Source organism: Protopterus annectens, chromosome 2.part2, assembly GCF_019279795.1.
Source record: "Protopterus annectens isolate FY-2018-M chromosome 2.part2, PAN1.0, whole genome shotgun sequence".
NCBI classification, from domain to species: Eukaryota; Metazoa; Chordata; order Ceratodontiformes; family Protopteridae; genus Protopterus; species Protopterus annectens.
The window spans coordinates 396,912,036-396,937,239 of NC_056730.1; the positions used below are offsets into that span (position 1 = coordinate 396,912,036).

The 25,204-nt window shown below is 41.6% G+C and overlaps 1 protein-coding gene across 1 annotated transcript in view; it reads right to left on the reverse strand.

The window, feature by feature from the left end:
- Positions 1 to 25,204, reverse strand: part of LOC122795645 (leucyl and cystinyl aminopeptidase) — a 1,650,338-nt gene that overhangs the window by 813,371 nt on the left and 811,763 nt on the right. Inside the window, exon 8 of the mRNA XM_044063917.1 lies at positions 976 to 1,107. Coding sequence (XP_043919852.1) covers positions 976 to 1,107 — 132 coding nt within the window. The remainder of the gene's footprint in view (positions 1 to 975; positions 1,108 to 25,204) is intronic.

A 25,204-nucleotide genomic window follows, 5' to 3' on the forward strand; every position in this document is an offset into this window, starting at 1 on the left:
GGCTCTCAGATGCGTTATCATAACTTAATCTTGGCTTAACATTATACTAAACTGTAACTGCAGAAACTGCAATACAATATTAAATAATGCAAGAAAAATGAACTGTGCATTACTCATCTATACCTGGCTGGTGCCTCCTGTGAGCAAGTTCCCATGGCTAATCCCCACTAGCCCACCCTTCTTACAGTACCAGTATGCTTGGGTTACTTTGCAAATGTGCACCTTTTGGTTATAACAATTACTGATTCATCTTCAAACTTATTTAGCATGGCCTACCAACTCATTATAGCAGAGTACTCCTCCAGACGTTTCTGCAATTACCTTCTACTGCTCCTCTAGGCATCAACTGCTACTTGCTCATACTTGCATTAATAATTCCAAACCCATGCTACATGCACTGTATCAGAATATTTTATCTTGAAGCATAGATGATGGCAAACAATTGCATTGATATTTGACCTCTGTCAATGAGTATTTGTTAGAACAGTAAGGTGATAACTTCATTTTTTAAAGGCTCAAACCACACCCACTAGGAGTTAAAGGTACACACTCAAAAGGGCTGTACTGGAAGGAGTTAGTTTAACAATATACTTATTACTGGCTCCATTTCTGTTCTTAGCAAACTGAATATGCTGTGCATATCAGTATTAATGTTTTGATCAAAATGATGAAAACATCATACCCAAAATGCTATTTCACTGTATACAAGTTTAATAAGACACCATTATAACACCATGCAGATTATGTGGGTAGTCGTTCTGTTGACTTTGCTTTACACTTCATATATTCAGCACCAAGCTGGAGGAGGAGCCAGGCTGCCCTGAAGAAAACTATCAATCTCTCAAAAATAGAAATAAATTAAAAGTAAGGACTATCCAATCAAAATTGTGCGTTTAACCATTCACATGCTAAAATCACTACTATAGCATGTCTTTTTACTGAATGTCTCACAAAGTATAACTGTGCTTATGTTACCTTCACGTAAGAAACTGAATCAAACATTTCTTCAATTTGCTCAGGTGTTTCTACGCGGGTTGTTAATGGGTGGGAGGAGTTTAGGGAGTCCTGTTCCATCCCCTTGAATCGGCGTCTCAAAAAGTCATCATCCTTGAAGGAAAAAAAACCATAAAACTATTCACACTGTAAAAACATTAACAAGACTACTGTTAAAAGGAGTTATACATACATCAAAATGTAGAAAAATGTCAAGCTATGATATGAATCAGAAGGATACCAATGAAAGACAGATTAGGCAACAAAACCACATTATGTTGCATATTTGTATTCTTAGGCAGGAACAAATGCATGAATATCAGGTTCACTAATAGTTTTGGCAGTAAATGCTAGGGACGATTACAGTAAACATGTTACTCTATTAACATTGTACTATAAATGGCAGCTTACTTAGGGTACAGTGTACCGGATGTTTGTCCTCGTGTGCATAACATGCCACAGCATAAAACCAGAAAACACAAGAGTACTAGTAGACAGGTGGAAATGCTAGTACTTCTCAGGTCCTATTCAGTGCTGGATAGTCTACCCAGGGTGAGAACTGAGGGCTTATCTCACATCAACTCTCCTATTCTGAAGGTTCTTGATCAGGGTTGAAGATGGATTTAGGCTTGAACCTTTGCCACCCCAATGTGAGCTCCCCACTTAAAGGATTTAAAACCCACTTCTTCATCGTTGAATGCCACTTTTCCTATTTGTTCCAGACTCCGTCAAGAATTAAAAGCCTATATAATCCTTGCATTCCCACATACATGGACAGACGCGCACACACAATAAAATATAGTTATGTCCCCTCAGAAGTACTTCTTCTGATGTAATTCAGTTTACATTAACATTAATGAGATCTAAAAGATCCTTCAAACATATATGCACATGATTTTAAAAATAAAACAATAAATAAAAATGCTTAAAAATTAAAGAAAAAATATTAGCAAAATATCATTTTAAAACCATAAGGAATGTAAACATAGTAGAAAAAAACACGACACTGTCTCCCTGCTTCTATTTTAAACCATTATTCTAATTCTGTAGAAGCCATTTTTCTACAGCATTCCCCAACTAAAAATAATTTAGAAGCATACAACTTATAGTAATTTTTATTCCAACTTTGTATAAATCTATGACTTTGAACTTCACCTTTGGTTTGGTTTTACTGACTAAACTATTAAGTTTTATATTGTCTCCATTTACTGGGGCAGTTTGTGTACTGATATGAAGCATGCTCTTGTAGTTATTACCAGAGCAAACATTTACTAATCCTAGGCATTACTGGGTGTCCCAACAACTGCTGCATGGCTAGTATACACAGTCATCTTTGCAGGTCTGCCTCTGGTGCTCATATCTGAACCACGATCAGATTTGTAAAGTTGTAAAATTTCTAAAGTGTACAGGTGGGGGAGGACAACAGTGAGCAGATGCGACCAGTGCATCCACCCTAGGGGGAGAGGGAGGTAGCTATGGTTTGACACATGGGTGACACCTATCAGAAAAACTAGGCATCAACCCCAGGGAGCTTAGTAGCTGTTTGAGCCCACACTGCCATGTGCGTATCACACAGTGAGAAAATATGGTATTCAGCATGATTCCTCTTGTAGGGCCGCTACAGCAAAGCTTGGAAGAGCCGTCACAGGGGACGGGGGTGCTCTACCTTGGGGACAGAGCAGACCACCACACAGAATCAGCAAACTGGCCCAATCCCTACCACTCACATTCCCTCATCAGTGACTGAAGCTCATGGTAGGTTCCCAGCAAAGAATAAGCCATAAGGCTCTCAAGTTGCCCAGAAATTCCCAGTTCCTGTGACTGTAGAATGAGTTAGCTAATTGGAGGGAGGGGGTACAGGAGTGACTGGGCTCTGTCCTGCAGGCAACATGGTGGTGTAGCATGTAGACAGGATTTATGAACTGTACACCAATTTGTACTATTTGCAGAATGTACTTCCACCTCCATCCCCACTCCCCTCCACTTCCCCTACCAAATCATTTTTATGGACAACATAATACTAAAAGTAAAACTCCTGCCATAACAGGCTTAAGAAAGAGAAAGAGAAACAAAGAGTCAGCTATGTACTCTGGGAAAAAAAAGAAACTGAACAAAATATACAACCTCAATAAAATAATAACTATACTAGATCATCCTCATTTAAATTCTAGCACAACTCATTTACAAAATTATTACGCTTAGAATTGTATTTGCTAAGAAGCTGAGATCACTCAAAATCCTCCAAAGCTAGTTACGAAAACAAAATTGCCACTGACTCTAAAGACAACCACAAAGCATTCTACAGCTATGTCAAGAATCTAAATGGGAACACTCAGATCTGCTCTGAGTTGCAGCATAATGGCACTAAATATACAGAACCAACTGATATTGCCAACATCCTAGCAGATAGGTTCAGTGCTAACTTTACCCCCCTCTCACCCCCTAGAGGGACCATCTCTATACCGGAAGAATGCAAAGTTCCTATAATCACGGCTGCACAGGTAAAAAACACACTCTCCAAAGCCAAGAACACAGCATCCATGGGACCTGACAATATCCCAGGCTGCGTTCTACACGAACTACAGAATGAACTGGTACCCTACCTAAGTACCACGTTCAATCATAGCCTCACCTCAGGCTTTGTACCCACTGAATGGCGCACCGTGACAGTTATCCCACTCCACAAAGGGGAAGCCACGACGGACCCTGGGAACTACTGCCCCATTAGCCTGATGAGCCTGGTCTGCAAGGCCATGGAACGTATCATCTTGGAACTCATAAACAAAGACATTGGTAATCTCCAAACTCTGAGCCCTACTCAGTTTGGATTTATAAAAGGCAGATCATGTCTCCTAAGCCTGACTGACTTCTTTGAAGCAGTCAGCAAAGCCATAGATGAGGGTAAAATGGTTCACACAGTTTATCTAGATCTCGCCAAGGCTTTCGACAACATCCTCCACTCTGGAATTATAGATAAGCTCACTAAACTAGGTATAAATCCCTATGTCACAAGATGGGTTGCCAACTGGCTCACGGACAGAACACACACTGTGAAAGTAGCGGATTCCAAATCCGACATCAGACCAGTGACAAGTGGAGTACCACAGGGTTCAGTCCTGGGTCCTCTCCTGTTTGGTATCTACTTCTCTGACGTGCAGGCCAACACAGAAGGTCTTTGGCTAACAAAGTTTGCAGATGACTGCAAACTGGGAGCCATAATCGAAACTCCCAACGATGTGGACAAACTACAAAAAGGCCTCACCGAGACAGATACCTGGTGTCAAAGCCATGGCCTGAAGCTCAATGCCAAAAAGTGTATTGTCATCCCCTTTGGTAAAAACTCTGTACCCATGAACTACCACATAGCTGGTAGTCTACTCAATGCCGAAAATGTGATAAGAGACCTTGGGACACAGGTGGACAGTAGTCTCTCCTTTGATAATCACATTACCACAGTGGTCAGGAAATCCTTCTACGTGGCTCATCTCATCACAAAAGGATTCTCATCCAGAAAAAAAGAGGTCACTGTTCCCCTCTACTCATCACTCATTAGACCCATTATAGAGTACAATGCCCCCTTTTGGTATGTACTTCACAAGACATCTACAACAACTGGAAAGACTACAGAAATACCTCACAAAGAGGATTATGGCCTCAAACAGATGCCCTATGCAGACCGTCTCAAAAGCTACAGCTTTATTCCATCGCATATCGCCTACTCAGGGGCGATCTCTGCCTAACATACAAAGCTATGTCAAACCCAGAGCTGTTGGACATGCTCCACTTAAAGAAATCCCAATCTCTCCGAGCTACACGCTCTAGGGACCTTAACCTTGTCACCACAATAAACAGAACATGCTGGAGGGATAGATTCCTGTCCCAGAGACTTCCCATACTCTGGAACAGACTACCTATCTATGTCAAACAGAGCTCCTCATTAGCACTCTTCAAGAAAAATCTTGATGATTGGATGGGAAATTCACCCCGGGGATCACTTCTGTGGGTACAGGAAAATAATTTTCTTGGGTGGCGAAAGCCAGGGTAAATTGTTTGGCTAGGCTTGTATGGGCCCTAGGGCCGATAGCCTAGTACCTACTTATGAACCTATGGTGTACAAGGTATACACCTTGCAAACCTGTACCTAGGAGACAGCTATGTACCCAATTTTATCTGCTGCTGTTGGTAGGGAACATAACACAAAGAAAAGTTAATTTGTCAGACTAAGGGTAACACTTTGGTGCTATCAGGACTATACTGGGACATCACAAGTGTCAGGGTAGGATCACAGTTTGGAAAGTGCACCAAAAGAAAACTTTTTAAATGTTCGGTGCCTTCCTATACGCCCTCTTCATGTCACGGTGTACTGCATATACTTCTATAGGGAGTCAGGACTGCTTTGTAACATACGCTACATACGTCTTCCTCAAGTGTGGCACTCTGAAGCTACACAACAGACAAACAAGACAGAAATTTAAACTGGAGCTCTACTCTCATTTTGTACATACAGGGAGGTAACACAATCCTGAAATATTCCCCCATGTAATGCATGAATGTTAAGCAAAGAAAGATGTACTGAAAATACCCAAAAAATACATCTCAACTGTTTCAGAAGTTCTTTACTACTAAACTCTTTTGTAGACATAGAGCAAAGTACAGTAAAGAAATCTGTTGGTTAGATTTGGCCTGTGTTTAAAGAAGCTATTATAAAGTGTGACAGCATGCACATTATAAAGGCTTGTAACTTGGGTTATACTACACAAAAGGCATTTTTACTATTTCATACAGTAAAGAAAAAGTCCCTCCCCCCTAATGCACACAAAGCAGGTTGCTTGAGCTAATGTCCCTTTCTTTACAATCTCAACTTACAGCATCATCTGTTTTGCTGCCATAGTACATTATGCTGGTATTGTGTGTAATTTGACTGACTTGCAATTTAATAAGCTTCAAAATCCACTGCTAGGTTTATAGAATTGTATGTCCGCTGACAATTTCTTCAGTGTGATGTGGGTCAGGAACTTCTAACAAATCCATTATTTTGCTAAGTGAAAAGTGGTCAAGAGAACTTTTTCTTAAATGTTTATTGTTGCCGATGACATTCGCTCTGCCGAATACTTGAAAGCTGAATTAGCCTTGTCTAGTCTGTGAAGTGTAACTATAAAAAAAGATTCACATGTGTTTAACTGAACACTGCTACATAAAGGAATGACATGCAACAAAAAAACAAGACATTACTACCAACAATTTATTTCTGCAGTGGGGGCTGCACCCCACCACCCCCACTAGCTAAACGCACTAACACTGAAGTCACACTGCCTCAGAGAAAGTGAAAGGAAATAGTTTTTTTTTTGTTAGCAAACCACAGTATTCTCTTTGCTTCAAAGTAGTCTGGAATTGGAGTTGGTGCACTTTGTTAGTGGCAGTGTGAGGGCAGAGCCTCCATAATGGGAGCTACTATGCACCCACCCTGCAAAGAGAAGTGTTTGATATGTGAAGCACATTCACTGACATTACCAGTGCTGCCTTCAAATATTTTCTATATCCACTTCCTTGATATACTTCAGTGCCTGCTCACATTTAAACAAGCGAGCTACTTCCCAGTTATCTTAAGTTACAGATAAATGCATTTGTTTTTCCCAGTACTAAGTAGCCTAACTTCATCTTTACACTTCGTGTTTTGGGATTCTCTCACTTTCGTATTACTCACAAATCAGTTTAACAAGACAGTTTTACATAAAACAAGAGTACTGCGGCAACCAAGTTTCAGACAAAGAAGTCAACATTTCAATTCTCTTTCAGGTTAGTTTTCAGAATAAAAACAAACTTCACTTTATGCTGCAGTATCACGCAGATCGACAATAATGGAATTTAGAGTCAAATGTTACAAAATCCATCATTGTGACAGTCATGCATATGTTAAGTAACTTTAAAAAAGTGAAATTTCTCGACAAAAAGTTTAACCTGTAGTGCAATTCTCAAATGACAATAGCAGACTACAACCTATTAATAGTCTTATGGCATTACAATTCATTCCAATGCTCTCACAATCTTGAACATCAGCACCTCGGTGCTCCAGGAGTTTACACTGTCTTCACATTAATTCAATTCATTTCAAGTACACCACTTACAAAGCAATGGTACTCTTCAAACGATTCCTCACATGTCATAGTCCAGCAAATGCCCTCAAAGCCGCTCATAAACTATCACTACCAAAACACCAAATGAAGTGAGCAAACTTACAATGGAAACAATTCAGTCTGTCCAAAAATGCAGCATTATAGTCCTGCAACGGCAGATCTGTACAAACAAAAATGCACAATTGGGAGTGTGTTTAGAAAGGGTAATGGTCTGACTTGGGTGGGAGGAACAACAGGCAGAGTAACAAACTTTCTGCCATTCAAGAGGAACCTCCTTTCCACCACGGCATATCACTTGATGCATAGCTATAAACTAGGGCCCATTTAAATACATTTGTGCCAAGTATATTAAGATTGGAGAACAACTGAATTAAATTCTTTCATTGGCCATTCAGAATGCAAAATTCTTTCTATGCAATTCACAGAAATACAAAGCAAGCTACACTGAAAAGAAATAGCATATTTTAGTCAGCCAATTCTGAAAAAAAAATTATTTTATCCCTCTCTGTACACAAGTGGCAAACTCAGCACAGCTCCTCGTGGTGTCCTGCAGAGTGATACAGGCAACAGAGAGACCTAAGAGAGACTTTACCAGATTTAAGGAAAAAAGTGGCATTTTACAGATTTGCACTTGTTTTTCTATCATTTTAAGTCGTTTTTGTATTGTATAACTGTTGTAGGCTACACACTAAAGTGTGCCAGCCTGTTTATAGCATTTACAGTGTTTTCTAAGTGTTTTTTCTGCTGTTTCCTGAAAAAAAAAAAAAAAAAAAATTCTCTTTTCCTGCCTTTGCTGAACTAGATTAGTCCAGATTTTAGGCTTTGCTGAATTCCGGACTGTGGTATAGTTTCCTGAGTTTCCCATATCCTTACTTGGATAGGAGGAAGCTTCTCTGTTCACCAGTGAGAGTGGGGAGCTTTGAGCAGCCTATCTGTCCCTGGAGGAGTGGTCTCAGCCCTGAAACTAGTAGCTTATTGGCCGATTTGGGTCAATTCCTATCTCTTTCAGTTTCCCTGATTTAAAACCCGCATTTGAGCTGTTTTGCGCCAGTATACAACTCAGCACAGCTCCTCGTTGTGTCCTGCAGAGTGATACAGGCAACAGAGAGACCCAAGAGAGACTTTTCCAGATTCAAGTATTTTTTCTCTGTTTTTTTTGCCCCGACTGCCTTTTCCCGCCTAAAAAGCGAGTTTCTAACTGATATGTGCTTTAAAAAGTTTAAATTGCATTGCCTTTCTGCATTTTACAGTTTTGCACTTGTTTTTCTATCATTTTAAGTCGTTTTTTTATTGTATAACTGTTGCAGGCTACACACTAAAGTGCGCTAGCCTGTTTATAGCATTTACAGTGTTTTCTGAGTGTTTTTCTGCTGTTTCCTGAAAATAAAAATTCTCTTTTCCCGCCTTTGCTAAACTAGATAAGTCCAGATTTCAGGCTTTGCTGAATTCCAGACTGTGGTATAGTTTCCTGAGTTGCCCATATCCTTACTTGGATAGGAGGAAGCTTCTCTGTTCAACAGTGAGAGTGGGGAGCTTTGAGCAGTCTATCTGTCCCTGGAGGAGTGGTCTCAGCCCTGAAACTAGTAGCTTATTGGCCATTTTGGGTCAATTCCTATCTCCTTAAGTTTGCCTGCTTTAAACCCTGCATTTGCGTGGTTTTGCATGATTTTGCGCACAGCGCAGCATCGGGCAGCGCAGCTTAAACAGGTTTAAACTATTCACGGCTCCACAAAGTCTGCTCTTCATTTTTTCCCTTAGAACTGCTCTAAATCTCAAAATAAGCACTCGATTTTCATTCCAAAGCCCTGCACTTGCTCATATAAGCAATCTTACAGGTAAACACTAATAAACCTACGCACTACACCCTCTTATACTCCTTTTAAGTACTTGCTCCCTATTGGTCCTTTCTGATCAGTCAATAAGTAGTTCCCTATACTATTCAGGCATGTCCAAAGGTCAGTTTCGGGTTTACTCCCCAGTCCAGCTGGTGAATCTGGGAATCTTGAGGCAATGTTACAACTGCCTTATGTACACAGACCACCCTCTCCTCCTCCCAACAAGCTCAAATATATGTGAGATATGCAAATATATAGCCAAACTGAAGGCTGAGCTCTCTCAACCCAGTACTGGCACAACCAGTCAGGAGGAAAAGGTAACCACACACACCACAAATCCAGTCTCACGCAGACCTATCGCATCAGCAGACAAAACACATAAACACACAAAAACATACTCAGAGGCTCTAAAAAATTTGCCTAAGCAGCAGAGACCTCCAAAGCAGACATCCAATCAACCCCCACCACGCAACAATACCCACATAGCTCACAAAGTCAGTGTGCCACACAGTCACAGCCCTTAAGACTAAACAACACACCTAATACACTTGTAATAGGTGACTCTATTGTCAGACACACTGACGTCCCACTCACCAGACTGAACAAGGAGAAGGTCACAGTAAGCTGCCTGTCGGATGCCAGGATCCGCCACATAACACATGCACTCAGGTCACTCCAAAGCAAGTACAAATATGACTCCGTCATTGTCCATGCTGGTGTGAATGACCTGAGACGCACCTCCCTGAACTACATGAAAAGAGAAATAGAAGGGGCTCTCTGATCATGCAGCCCAGGCTGGTATGACCCTGACCTTGAGTAGCATCTTGCCCTCACCAAGAATGATGCCACAGTATAAAGACAAAATGATCAATTTTAACAATTGGCTAAAGTATTGGTGTCATTCAAAGGGGGTCCAGTGTCTGTCAGCCTGGGATGACATGCTCAACAAGCCACGTTGCTTCGCTAGGGACGGCTTGCACCTGTCACCCCTGGGTTTTCGAATACTGGCAAAGGCTCTTGCCTCCCCCATAGTGCCTTTTTTAGGCAAGGCTCAAAAGAAAAACCCACCTCCATAGACAACACAAAATAAAAAAAAACTAAGGGTAATGCTGCTCAATGCCAGAAGTCCAAACCTCAAGATGCACGCACTCGAGACTCTTCTCAGTATGGAGAATATCGATATCTGTGCAGTAACAGAAACCAGGATCAAGGCTCTCAAAAGCACCCCAGCACTACCAGGTTATACTTCATACCATGCTTTTCGGTCCCAAAATTCGGACCGAACCACAAAAGGAGGGGGATTATCCATATTCATCAAAGATACCCACACCTCCAGGTTAGTGGCACTGCACGAAGCACTGGAGGCCATCCATTTGCAACTAACAGTGCACAAAACTGCCTTTCAGTTTGTAGCCTGCTACAGACCACCCTCCCAAACACAGGAACCCCACTCGGCTTTCCTGAAAACACTGGAGAATATGAAGGTCTCACCAAACACCATTATATTGGGTGACTTCAACTACCCGAACATTGATTGGGAAAACTACTCAAGCCCCAACACCCTCACCCAACGGTTCCTAGAATTTATAAACTCAAATGCTATGGAACAACTGGTCACCACTCCCACAAGAGGGGAAAACATATTGGACCTGGTCATCACTAACATGGGGTCTCTATGTTCCACACCAGAGGTATACCCCTCATTGGTAAGATCAGACCATAAATTAATCTTACTGGGCATCCATATTCCAGCCTCAACCCCAGCCAAGGAAACCACGGTGAAGAACTTCTCAAAAGCAAACTTCACACTTCTCAAAACTGAGGTGGAATCCTTCAAAGCCCCCGGACCAGTGGAAAATATGGCCCAAAACGCAGAATCCTTTATAAAAGCATTCTATGGACACCTACAGGAATGCATGGAGCATGCTATCCCAAATAAAACCAAGACTCACTCCTCCAAAGGCAGGAGACCTGTCTGGTGGACCCTGGCTATAAATAAGCTATACAACAGGAGGAGGAAGCTACTACATGATAGAGCAAAATCCCAAAAAGGGAAGGCATCTCTGATCAGTACTAGCAAGAAACTATGATCCCTCATAAAATCATCTAAGGCCAGCTTCGAAAAAAAAATTGCACAAGACACTAAAGTTAATCACAAGTCCTTCTTTAGTTATGTCAGGAACCTGGGAGGCAACTCCCAGATATGCTCTGAGTTAGTGTAAAATGACAAAAAATACACTGAACCCACAGACATTGCCAACATCCTGGCAGAAAGGTTCAGAGCAAACTCCCCCCCCTTCCCCCAAAAGAGCAAATGTCTATCCCAACAGAGTGTAGCCTCTCTGACATCACAGATGCACAGGTGAGAGCTGCCCTCTCCAAAGTAAAAAAACACAGCATCAATGGGACCAGATGGTGCCCCGGGCTGCGTCTTGCACGAGATCCAAGAAGAACTAAACCCTCACATATCGTCACTGTTCAGTTTCAGCCTTACTACAGGATATGTACCCAAGGAATGGCATACGACGACAGTGGTCCCTCTCCACAAAGGTGGTGCCACAACGGACCCCGGAAACTATCGCCCTATAAGCCTGACTAGCCTGGTCTGCAAGGCTATGGAGAGTATCATCATGGAAATCATAAACAAAGACATTGGGAAACTCCAGACACTGAATCCTACCCAATTTGGCTTTAAGGGCAAATCTTGCCTCTTGAACCTGGTCCACTTCTTTGAAACAGTTACCAAAACCATAGATGAAGGGAAGGTAGTCCACACAGCCTACCTAGACCTCGCAAAAGCCTTTGACACAATACCCCACTCAGGCATCATAAATAAGCTCACCAGCTTAATATCAACCCCTATGTTACAAGATGGGCTGCAAACTGGCTCAGGGATAGAACCCACATGGTCAGAATTGCAGGTGCCATGTCAGACTCTAAACCAGTTACAAGTGGCATTCCACATGGCTCAGTCCTGGGACCTCTGTTGTTCGGTATATATTTCTCCGAGGTACAGGCTAACACGGGTGAACTATGGCTGACCAAGTTCGCAGATGACTGCAAACTGGGTGCCATAATCGACTCTCTGACTGACATAACCATCCTCCAAAAGGGTCTCACTGAGACGGATAACTGGTAGCAGAGCCATGGCCTAAAGCTAAATGCCAAAAAGTGCATAGTCAACCCCTTTGGGAAAAACAAAGTGCCCACAAATTAACACATAGGTGGTAATCCATTAAGTATGGAAGAAGCAATTAGGGACTTGGGGACCCAAGTAGATAGTAATCTATCCTTTGACAATCACGTTGCCAAAGTGGTTAGAAAGACCTTCTATATAGCCCACCTTATCATGAAAGGGTTCAAATCTAGATTAAGAGAGGTCATTGTGCCCCTCTACTCATCACTTATCAAGCCCATAATTGAATACAATGCCCCATTTGGGATGTACCTTCCCCGACACCTGCAGCAACTGGAAAGACCCCAAAAATACCTCACCAAGAGGATCAAAGGAACTCAAACAGATGCCCTATGCAGTTCGGCTAAAGAAACTCCAGCTCTACTCAGTTGCGTACTGCCTACTCAGAGGCAATCTGTGTCTGACGTATAAAGCCATGTCCAACCCAGAATTAACGGACATGCTCCACCTCAGGAAATCCAAATCCCTTAGAGCTATACGCTGCAGGGACTTGAATCTCAGCACAGAAATAAATAGGACATGCTGGAGGGACAGATCCATATCCCAGAGGCTCCCCTCACTCTGGAACAAAATCCCAATCCATGTTAGGCAGAGCCCCTCACTGTCCCTCTTCAAGAGAAATCTTGACGAGTGGATGGGAGATCGTAAGTTTACCCCTGGGATCTCTTCTGTGTCCCTGCTAAACAGAGGTACAGTAAACTAACCTTAATAGGGCTACCTTCTGTGACCTACTACACAGAGGCACAGACAACTAATCCAAAAGGGTGGCGAAAGCCAAACACACTCTGGCTAGGCTTATAAATGCCCTAGGGCAGATAGCCTAGTATCAACCTATGAAACTAACTGCTACACAATAAGAACTTTTCTCGATACATGAGCTCAAAAACTGTTACCAGTTCAAAAAAATCTACTTCAATGCATTTCAAAAAGATTAAAAATAACCTATAGAAAATACAAAACCTGATGGTGTATACTGATTTGTGCTGTTTACAAACACAAACACAACAATAAAACTTAATGTCACAGATACTTAAAAGGACTAAACATATAGTAGATGGTTAAGGCTAATGAGCATCATCCTAACCCCTCAGATTGGAGGTGGTTCTCCGCAATCTCTATCTATATATTTAATGACACCAGTATTCACAGATCACACCCAAAATAAAGTAATGTCCAACTGGTCTACTTATGTCTCTATCATAATATTTAGTAATACTGTCCCTGTGCCAACACTTAGTCTCACATTTATCCAACTCACCTTTTATATAATTCAGTGCTGGTTCAAGGCAACGTGTCCTAAATTTAACTTTGAAGAAACTAAAGCCATGCTCTTTGTGAGTATTGCAAGGTTTTACCAAGGTGATCCTCGTCAGACATATTTTAGTTTTCAAAGCACTGCTTATCCAGTCATTCAATTAACTGACTATACAGCTAAACCTTATCCCTCTCTCTTTCAAACTGTATCAATGTACAGCATACTGCACTCAAAACGCAAACTAAAACACACTGCAATACGAGCACATGTCCTTCTCCTGAAGCAGGTACATGTCTGGCCTAGGGGGTTGAGATAAACCGGCTGATTCCTGCCATTTTCTTCCAGATGCACACATCTGCATATGACTCTCCAATGAGCCTGATGGCTGTCAGTTATCCAAAGGGGTTAGCTCTCACTCTGCACCCTACCATTTAAACAATAGACAGTCTGAACTATTCACATCTTCTTAATCACAGACTACCTCCCCACGTAACCATTTCTTTTCCCCCTCTCATCAGATCATATCCCTGCTTTTGAGCTCAGCTTTACATGGAAACTATTCTCCATTACAGGGTCCAAGTTATAAACTCACTCCAACTCTAATCCCTCCCCAGTGAACATCTGATCCCCTTTTTAGAGCAGCATCTACTACTCTTAGCCTCCTTACCATGACTGGCTAACCTTCTCACATTCTGGTGCACTTCATCTTTCTCACGTATGGACCTCTTCAGTATACTGCTACAGTTACCTAGTCCAGCATACAAACTCCTGTCTTCACACCTTCTCCAGTACAATGTACACCACTTGTTTCTTCTCCTGCCCTGTGTCGCACGGTCTCTGATATCTGCCTGTTCTAACCTCACTATTCCCCGCAGTGCCAGTCTGTTATCACTAGCACTGCATACAATTGCTAAAACAAGGTTACACTGCTGCATCCATACTACACCACAGACACTATTATGCTGTACGGATAACTCACATGGTAGTGTACAGCACTTATTGAACTCTCTGATCTAAAGCAATGTTTACCTATTGCTCCAAATAATGAATGACAGGGGAAGTAGGACAGTAATTCAAATGACAGCTGTCTAACAAGACCATTATACAAACATGCAAACAGTGCGAGAAAGGATAACTACATTATCGTAGTGAAGGAACTTCTACACCTCAGGGTAGCTATGACCTATACCATATAAGGTCATTCAAGACATGATGTCAGGATAGACAAACCAGATAAAATACTGTCCATCATATAAGACAATTGAAAGCCAGTTCAGTATTATTCTCAAGAAAACCCTATAGATGGGATAGTCAAAATGGTTACGAATCAGTAACATGTTGATTAGAGCTCTTACTGATTGAAGAAACAATAACACATAACCATTTCTTTTCCCCCTCTATTAAAAAAGCTAGTAAATGTTAACAATCAGGTATAATTTGGTTTCTGACATGTAACTACCCTTCCTGGATGTCAGCAAAGAAGAAATCTGGAAAACAGTTGAGGGAAAAAAATATATCTGAGAAGAAACTCACAGCTACTCACCAAAAAGCAGCTCAAATTGCAACTTTAACACAGCAAACAGTTACAGTAATGCAGAAGAAAAAATAAATTCACATGTACTCTGACATGTGTGACTAAACTGAGACAATGAAGAAAAAAATAATGACAAATGGCTGGAAAGAATAAGGGCTTTAAGTAGCCATTTATATGAGATAAGACTGTAAAAATCAGAGACTAAGATGAAGGAAACTCTTGGCTAAACATGAAACTTCAAGAAGAAATTGTAACTGTATTAGAAGGCACAGCATATAGGTAAACTGTGATATATATATATATATATATATATATATATATATATGTGTGTGTGTGTGTGTGTGTGTGTGTGTGTGTGTGGATTTACTTCATAACACTGAAAGCTCAAAACACTGAAAATGAGAAAACTTTATAATATAGAAGACCAAAACACTGAAAACACATATCATACTTATACTGAGTTTAAACAACATAAATCATAGCAATTTCCACCAAGTGTAAGCAGGGGGGTAGGCACCCCTGCATCCCCCATGTGAGGGACTGTGCCCCCCACACCCCCTGCTACTTAAATATATCAACTCCAAGATTGTACTTAGTGTAGTGAAGTGCAATCCTGGAGTTGATATATATAAGTAGCAGAGGGTGTGGGGGACGCAGCCCCCCACATGAGGGGTGCAGGGGGCAAGCCCCCCTGCTTACACTTGGTGGAAAGTGCTATGATTTATGTTGTTTAAACTCAGTACAAGTATGATATGTGTTTTCAGTGTTTTGAGCTTCAGTGTTTTGAGTTTTCAAGACTTTGAAGTTTCAGTGTTTTGAGCTTTCAGTATTATGAAGTGAATCTATGTGTATACATATACATACATACATATATATATATATATATATATATATATATATATATATATATATATATATGGTATGCACACATTTGGTCTGATCGGAAAATGTTCGATCGCATGTCTGCGAGTTCACATAAATGTGAACACAAAGTAAGCGAAATGCAAAATGTCCCCCCCCCTTTGTGACCCATGGTAGTGCTTGTTTAGGTGGAAGAGCAGTCAGAATTGTTGAATTCTGTGTTTTGTTCAACATTCTAACCATTCGCCAATGGGAGATTTGACATTGCAGGTCGGTGTTGGACCTGATCGACGGAAGGTTGTTCGATGAAATGCATGTATTCCTATATATATATATATATATATATATATATATAGATAGATATATATATATATATATATAGATAGATATAGATATATAGATATATATATATATATATATCACTGGAGAATATTCAGTCTCCAGTCAGGGTGCTGATCTACAGTTCGTCCATTCTCTAATGTGATTTACACCTCATTATCACCTACTTTAGGGCCGATTAAGCGGTAGGTGTAAAGAAATGCACCCTTTGTTAAAATCCTTCTTAGATGCAAATTCCAGTGCAGACTCAAATCCTTGTTTTAGACTTTTTTTTTTAACTACACCATGGGACTTCTTCAGGGTCCTAGTTACAACGTTCATATCTCTCAGTGTTCATACTGTTTTCTGCTTTACTTCTACAATCATTACAGATATCTGGATTTAATTTACTAAAAATGTAAAGAAGCTCCGACAGTACCACAGCTAGGAAATTTATTTAAGAAACAGTACTAACAGTACACAGGTTAGGGCTTTCAGGGATCTACCCATTCATCAGACAACTGTTGAAATTCCACACTCCCTTAAATACTTGAGTCAGTCACATGATGATACAAGCAATTACCCTAATCACTGTTAATTGAAAAGAAACACAGTTGCCAATGCAGAATAAAAATATAAAACTAAATAATGCAATAAGAAAATCTTACATCACACATTCCTTGTCCAAGCTAATGATACTGTTAAAACATTCATAGAAAAATACATACAAAAAACATATAAAAAATATATAAAATATATCTATGAAAAATGTGTACAAAATACATCTGACTTGATACCAATGAGTATATGTACTAATGCATGTGCCTTGCTAAGAGTATATAGGCGTAATATAAATAGTGAGAAATATATGAATTAATGCTAAAATATACTTGTGTATTAACATACACATAAAAGCAGCATATAGACATGCATAAGTATAAAAATATAATTATACATACTGGACATGCCATTCAAAAAATTCAATGCCTCAATGGTCGAGCTTTTAAAAACAGTTTAAGCGACACCATTTGATTCAAACCCAGAGGTTTGATTTGAAATGTTATGCCACAAGCACTGACAGACATTTGCTAAACAAAGCAATACGGTCTCATAATGAAAACAGCAATAAAACTTCTCTGCCTTTGAAATTCACATTCACGGAAACAGCATTGAAATCCACATTCAAAGAAAATGCACCTGGCTAGTGGCAGATTAAGTTTACCTTTGGGCTGTTTTCAAATTAAAGGCCCCTTACATACATTTTTGGACCATACAAACATGTCAGAGTTCTTTGATTCACCTTCCTAATTGTATTAAATTATATCCCTTGTATAATACAGCACCACTTTTTAAAGCATGTTTTAAATATATGTTCGACTGCAGCGTGATTTTGTTTTATTTTGTGTTACGTGGTTAGAATAAAATTACAGATTGAATTTACATTTTCGCTCTCCGCTCCTCTTTTTTGGATTCGTTTGGTATTGGTTTTGGAGTCGTTTTTACCACCACCTTTTGCTTTTATGTTTTAAATATACAGTTTTGAACATTTTTCCAGTAAGCAATGAAACAAAACATGAACCAATAATGACAAAAAGTACAGTTTTGTACCTACCATAAATGTAGATGTCCGATAGGTATGCATCTGCAGTCATAACATATGGGTTGTCCTGCCTCAGGCAGCCCTTCGGTCGGCCGGATTCCAAAGTCTGGGTCTGGCCTCGGCTGATGTCGCACTTCACCCGACGTCAGAGCTTCTGGGGTATAAAGGCATCAGCCGATGCCATTTTCCTCAGTGTTTCTTGCCCCAAATGCAAGGTGCCCTCTAGGAAGGCTAAATTTGGATAAATGTCGAAAATTCCAAACAGTAGTAAGCAAAATATATATACATATATATATATATATATATATATATATACATATATACATACAAACAAATACACCATAATAGATTCCCCCAGCTTGCTAAAAGGAGGGGTAAGCACCCTAGGAATACCACAGAGGGGAAGGAGGGTGGGTAATCCTGACTGCAGATGCATACCTATCGGACATCTACATTTATGGTAGGTACAAAACTGTACTATGTCCTTCAAGGATGCATCTGCAGTCATAACATATGGGTAGAATACCATAGCCATACTGGGGGAGGAGGTACTAAGATAATGATGGTGTAGTTAAGATCCCCTGTAGTTAAGATCCCCTGTAAAACTGCAGTTGCAAAACCTGCTCAGGATCTGGAGTATAAGGGTAGATTGTAATACTTGGCAAATGTATGCACGGAGCTCCAAGTAGCAGCTTCTAAAATGTCTTTGGTAGCCACTCCTCGTAGGAAAGCTGTAGTGGTGGCTGTGGCTCTTGTGGAGTGAGGCCTGATATTTTCAGGAGTTGTCTTTCCATGAAAAGAGTAGCAGAATTGAATGCAATTTCCTATCCACTTTGAAATTGTCTGTTTGGAAATTGCTTTTCCTTGCACTCCCGTTGCATATGCTACCAGAAGTTGAGTCAGTTTTTCTGCTGGTTTTAGTTCTGTCCAGATAGTAGCATAGTTGTCTGTGTACATCCAAGGTGTGCAATAGTTTTCCCCCCCTGTTCTGTGGGTTAGGGAAGAACGTAGGCAAATGAATAGCTTGGTTCAAGGATACCCTGGATACCACCTTTGGCATGAAAGTAGGATTGGTTCTGAGAGACACTCTATCCTGGTGAAAGATAAGGAAAGGCTGCACTGCCATTAATGCCTGTAACTCGGATACTTTTCTTGCTGAAGTGATTGCTAGAAGGAAAGCAGTTTTCCAAGATAAGAACTGTAAGTCTGCTGATGCTGCTGGTTCAAAAGGGTGGAGTGTTCATTTTTCCAGCACAAAATTGAGATCCCATGCAGGTGGAGGTGGTTTCCTTGGAGGTTTTACATTTTTGATCCCTCTTAAAAATTGTCTGAGGAGAGGGTGAGAGAAGATAGGAGGATCCATGTTGTACTCTGCTGAAATTGCTGAAGCATGAATCTTAATGGAAGAATAGGACAGGCCATTGTGGAACAGTTCTGCTAAGTATTCTAGGATGTGTGCTAGGTTTGCCAGTGTGACATTTGTACCCTTTGATGCACTCCAAATGAGGAATCTCTTCCATTTAGCTGAGTAGGTTTTTCTTGTGGAGGGTCTGCGAGCCTCCAGGATAATGTCCTTGACCCTCTGAGATAAAACAGTTTGGTTTTGTTTTATGCAATTTTCCAGGCAGTTAGCTGCAGCGTTTTCAAGTTTGGATGCAGGGTCTTGTAGTTGTTCTGCGTTAGCAGTAAAGGCCATAGGGGTAGAGGCCATGAGTTCGTCCGAGACATGCTTCTCAGAAGCGGATACCAATGCTGCCTTGGCCAGTCTGGAGCTATCAGAATCACCTTTGGCTGTTCCTCCCTGATTTTCAGTAGAACTTTGTACATCAATGGGAGAGGTGGAAAGGCATAAACTGTCAGGGCCTTCCAGCTGAAAGAGATAGAGTCCACCCTCCAGGCTTGTGGGTGGTATTCTCTTGAGCAGAATTTCTTCAGTTGGTGGTTGAGTGGGGAGGCGAACAGGTCTATCTCTGGCATTCCCCATTTCTTTGTTATGTTTTTGAAGATGTCTGGATGCAGCATCCATTCGTGAGCATCCGTGGTAGTTCTGCTTAAGCTGTCTGCTAGTGAATTCTCTTTTCCTGGTATGAATTTGGCCTGCAGTTGAATGTTGAGATTCAGGCCTAGGTTCCACAGGTCCATTGCCATCCGGCATAGAGGGTAGGAATGCGTGCCTCCCTGTTTGTTGATGTACCACATGACTGTGGTATTGTCTGTCCTTATCAGCAGATGTCCTTGCTGGAGGAATGATTTGAATGCCTCGATTGCATGCTTCACTGCCAGCATCTCCTTTAGATTTATGTGTAGATTCAGCTGGTCTTGAGACCATAGGCCTTGGATACACTTATCTTCCATGTGTGCCCCCCAGCCTAGGTCTGAGGCATCCGTGGTGATGGTTTGCCTTGGTTGTGGTTTGTTGAAAGGCAACCCTCTGTTGGTCTGGCAGGCCTGAGCCCACCACAGGAATTCTTTTTTCAGGCATGGAATGATTGGTATCATGGTTTCTAGACTGTGTCTGTGTTGAGACCATACATTCCTTCGGTACCATTGTAATTTTCTCATATGCAGCCTGGCATGCGGGATCCAGATTATGCAAGATGCCATGTAACCCAGGGCCTGCAGGACTTTCCTTGCAGTAAGCTGAGTTTGTCTTGTCAAAGCCATGAAGTAGACTGGGAGTTGCTTTTGTTTTTCTTCTGTGAGAAAAGCCATCTGAGTTATTGTGTCCAGATCTGCACCCAAAAATGTTATCCTTTGGAATGGCACTAGTCTTGACTTCTGGATGTTGACTGTGTATCCCAAGGCTTGTAACAGTTGTATGACATAGGCCAAATCCTGTATTATTTTTGTCTTGTTGTCCGCTTGTATTAGGCAGTCGTCCAGGTATGGGTAGATCTGAATTCCCTGAAGCCTGCAATGTGCAATTACTGATGCCAGGCATTTCGTGAATACTCTGGGCGCAGTAGATAAGCCAAAGGGCAATGCTGAGAATTGAGAATGCTCTGATCCTGCAAGAAATCTGAGGTGTCTTCTGCAATCTGGTCGTATAAGGACGTGCAGGTATGCCTCCTTGCGATCTAGAGTCACCAGCCAAGACTCCTTGCCCAACATGGGAAGAAGCTGCTGTAGGGTCAGCATCTTGAATTTTGGTACAATGAGATATGTGTTTAGTGCGGCCAAGTCAAGAATAGGCCTCCATTGAGTTTCTTTTCTTGGTATAAGGAATAGTCTGGAGTAAAATCCTTGGCCTTGTTCCATAGATGGTACCCTTTCTATTGCTCTCATCCGAAGTAAGTTGATGATTTGTTTTAGAGCCTCTGGCTTATGGCTTGGTGGAAGGTTTGGCATTCCTCGCTTTTTTGGTAAAGTGTGGAAGTGAAACCTGTAGCCTTTGTCTATTGTTTGCAATGTCCATTTGTCTCCTGTAATGCAATGCCAGTTTTTCGAAAATAAAGCTAACTTTCCGCCCAAGGGTGCTTCCAGTTGTTCCCTGGTAGGCGGAATCAGAGCCAAGTCATTGTGTCTGTCCTGTGGAAGTGGTTGTGGTCGCAGCTGTGGCGGTACTCCTCTGGTTGGCAGGTTGCCACTGACGACCCCTGTAGGCATCTCTTGATTGACCTCTGCCTCTTGGGTCTATTCCTGCCCCTCTGTGCTCTGGAGGTGTCTGGAAAGGACCAATTCTTTGAAGGCCAGTTTCTGCTGAACCTCGGAGGTTGGACCTGCAGAAAATCCTTGACTGTTTGCACAGATTTAGCTTTTTCTTCCACTTTCTTTAGAATCTCCTGTGCAGGGGAGCCAAATAAACTTTGTTTCTCCATAGGAGCATCTAGGAGTTTAGACTTGACATGGTCTGGCAAGGATTGCTCTTTTAGCCAGGCATGCCTTCGAATCACTGCTCCAGTCATAGCTGATCTAAATGAAGCCTCCAGTGCATCATAGCCACTTTTTAAGAAATGATTACTGACCTGCTGAGAGTTGTGTACCAAATCCTGAAGGGACTTACGGTCTAAAGGTTCAGGAGAGGAAAGCTTTTATTCAGCTGATCTAACAAAAATTCCTGGTACTGTATCATATGGAATTGACAGTTTAAAGCCCTGGCAGAAAGAGTAGCAGATGTGTAAACCTTTTTTCCCCATCTCTCTAATGCTCTTGACTCTCTTTCAGAGGGTAGGGGTTTTTTGGCAGTGGCAGCTGCAACACCCTTTGGGCCCTGAGAAATAGTTTCTGGGTCTGCAGCATGGGCCTTATACAAGTGGAAGTGAGAATCCGGGACCCTGTAATATCTGTCAGGTTTGGCAGGGGCCGGGGGAAGAGAATCAGGGGCAGAACTGACATCATTGTATGCATCATCAACAACTGATAGTACAGGTGGGATGGCTAAAGGCCTATGCTGTGGCAAGTGTAAAAAGGTCCTTAGTCTTTTCCTGGAATCAGAAAAATCCTGACCCTGCCATTGAAAGTGTTCCCTCATTGAGTGCAAAGTCTCCCCAAAGGAAAATTCTTCTGGGGGGGAGGCAGAAGGAATTGAGTCTTCTGCATCCGAATCCTCATAAGGTGAGTATGGTCCTTCCTGATGGTCTGATAAATCAGATCCATCCGAGGAATAATCAGAGGAGAGAGGTTCAGGGGGTTCAGTCCTAGGCCTTTTGTCAGGAGGAGGTTATGAGGCCCTGTCTGGGTGAGGTTGGGAACCCCTAATCAGAGATATAAGGTCCGCAGCAAGGCTGAGAATCTGAGAACTAGAGGAAGGTCTCTGAGAGGAAGATTTTGTTGGTAAAGCCTTTGAAATTTTAGCTGCTTTAGCCCTGGAGAAGGCCTTAATAGACATAGAAGCAGGGGGCCTAGCTGCCCCATGTGCAGGAGTAGAAATGTCCAACGGAATGGTGTCGGACAAATCTTGTGCGCCTGCTTCTTCGGTAGGAATTTCTGTAGCCGACTCAGCCGGGGCCTCTCTGGCCTCGGTTGTTGGAGGTATGTTTTCGGCAGAAGGAAGAACCGAGGACTCAGTTTCAGCCGAAACCGAGACACTCGCGGTAGGCCTAACCGTGGTTTCAGCCAAAATCGCGGGCCGCGAGTGTCGGTCCTTTTCCTTGCGTTTTTTGGCTAAATGTGTAGTCGGAGTCTCCGACGGCATTTTATATGCAAAAGCGGATCCAAAAAACTCTTCTGCAAACTCCGACCGACGTCTAAGTGTCCGTCGGTTGAAGGAAGCACAGCCTAAGGAAGGCAGTAAGAGTGGAAATCCTTATGAGGTATTTGTTTCCAACAAGTTAAACAATTATTTACTTTGACATCGGCTGAGGCAAGAAAGAGTCCCCAACGGGGTACTTAGCTTTTTTAGAAGTCTTCGGTAGCTGAAATCTCTGGATCTGACCGACCGGCACTTGCGAACAGCTTCTGCTTCGGGCACCGCGCAGCAAGAAAGACTGAGGAAAATAGCGTCGGCTGATGCCTTTATACCCCAGAAGCTCTGACGTCGGGTGAATCCGAGGCGGGCCAGACGAACTTTGGAATTTGGGCCGGCCGGCTGCCTGGCTGCTGAGAACAGAGATAAAATATATGTTATGACTGCAGATGCATCATGAGACTGCCAGCCTCAAAACATTTCAACCATAAAATGCCAAACTCCTGTCAGTACAGTCCACCGATATCAGTAAATATGTACAATCTCTGCAGAAGTCAAAGTCATCTGAACAATTTACATAATTACACACTGTACTAATGAAGAGGTTGCTGCTAGCAAACAACTTTACATTTCAGTGTTTCATCTACAAATTCAGTGCCTGCTACCCTTGAAGAAGTTATTTTACAAAATGTTAAGCTGGTAATATTGCCATAGGGAATGGATGGGAAAATAACAGACTGATAATTGCTAGGCATCTTATCCAACACACTGTCAGCAATCCAGCTACATGCTGATAGAGTAGAACTCACAGCCTTCTGCATCACAAGCAAGCATACTACCTGTTGTGCTACTTAGTTTCTCAATTCTATATCAAAATAGTGATTCCATTTACTAAACAAAACAGTTGCACATTGTGAATAGACGTATCATGAGCAGCAGTAAACTTCTCTTCACTTGAAGCTTATAATTCCTTGAAAATACACTTGAAACTCAGTTATCTGAAAAATGCTTAACCCATTACTCAAACTCAGTTCCTTGAAAATGTACCTGAAAGTCAGTTCTTTGAACAACGCAGCTTGGTAGTTGAGGTACAGGGTTCAGATTCTTGTTTCCTGTTAGGTAGGGGTTTGTGAGAGTGAAATAACCTATTTCTTACTGAAAGAAATCTGGACAAAGCATAAAATAAACCGGGACAGATTTTAAATAATGCTCTCATGAACTTAGAAAGTTGCAAGAACAACAGGATTTATGTTAGTATGTATTTTTCTAAAGGATATGAAGTCAAACTCAAATGCCTCATTATTTAGTAACTTCAGCCCTCAATGATTTCCCAGAAAATCACAAATTTTATGAGGAACAGAACAAAAATATGGTGCAAAAATCTGGACATTGGGTAAAATCTGGACAGTTGAGAAGTATGTTACCTTGCTACCTCTTACACACACACACACACACACACCTATCTACCTCTTACACACACACACACGCACACGCACACGCACACACACACACACACACACACACACACACACCTACGTCTTAGAGATACAAACACACACACACACACACACACACACACACCTACGTCTTACACACACACACACACACACACACACCCCTACCGATTACTTGTCTGCCCATGCTTCACAATCCAAACGTCTTCTCGTATTTGAATTTTACGTGCATTCGCGCACACACCTCTTACTTGTCTGCCCTTGGTCAGCAGTCCAAATGTCTTCCTGTAATCAAATTCCATAGGAGCAGAAGATGAAGATGTAAACAGGTTGCATAGAAGCAACAGGTGTGTGCAAACAGACGCAAAGGGCGTTCTTAAAGAAGAACACCCTTTAAAGTACATACATTTTTTTGTAAATTAAAAAAAATAATAATTCCTGGCCAGTGAGCCCTTTCCCAGCCAGTGGGCCTTAGACACTACTTTGGTCACCTAGTGCTGGATCCAGCTCTGGTCTTAGTGCTACCCCTCTTCCAAAGACGTACTGAAATCAGTACAGTGCTTATGCCTCCCTACATCCTTGGTCAGTGGTATTCTACATGTGAGGTTGGGAAGAGTTTTAGTAGTGGCTGCTATATATGGTACTGATAAGTAAGAAACTACTTGGGTTTTACACTTCAACAATATATAAAGGTTGGAAAGAAACAAGGTACAGTTAATATAAGATTGTGTTATTTAACTGCTGGGGGGGGGGTGTAAATATTTATCGATCCTATTACTTAAAAATTAAAAGACAATTATTTCTCCTGTTTTTACATAGTGGACGTTTATATTTTCTTAGTTTACGCAACATATTAGTTTAAAAAAAAACAAAATGAGAAAATGGCAAACATGAAAAAC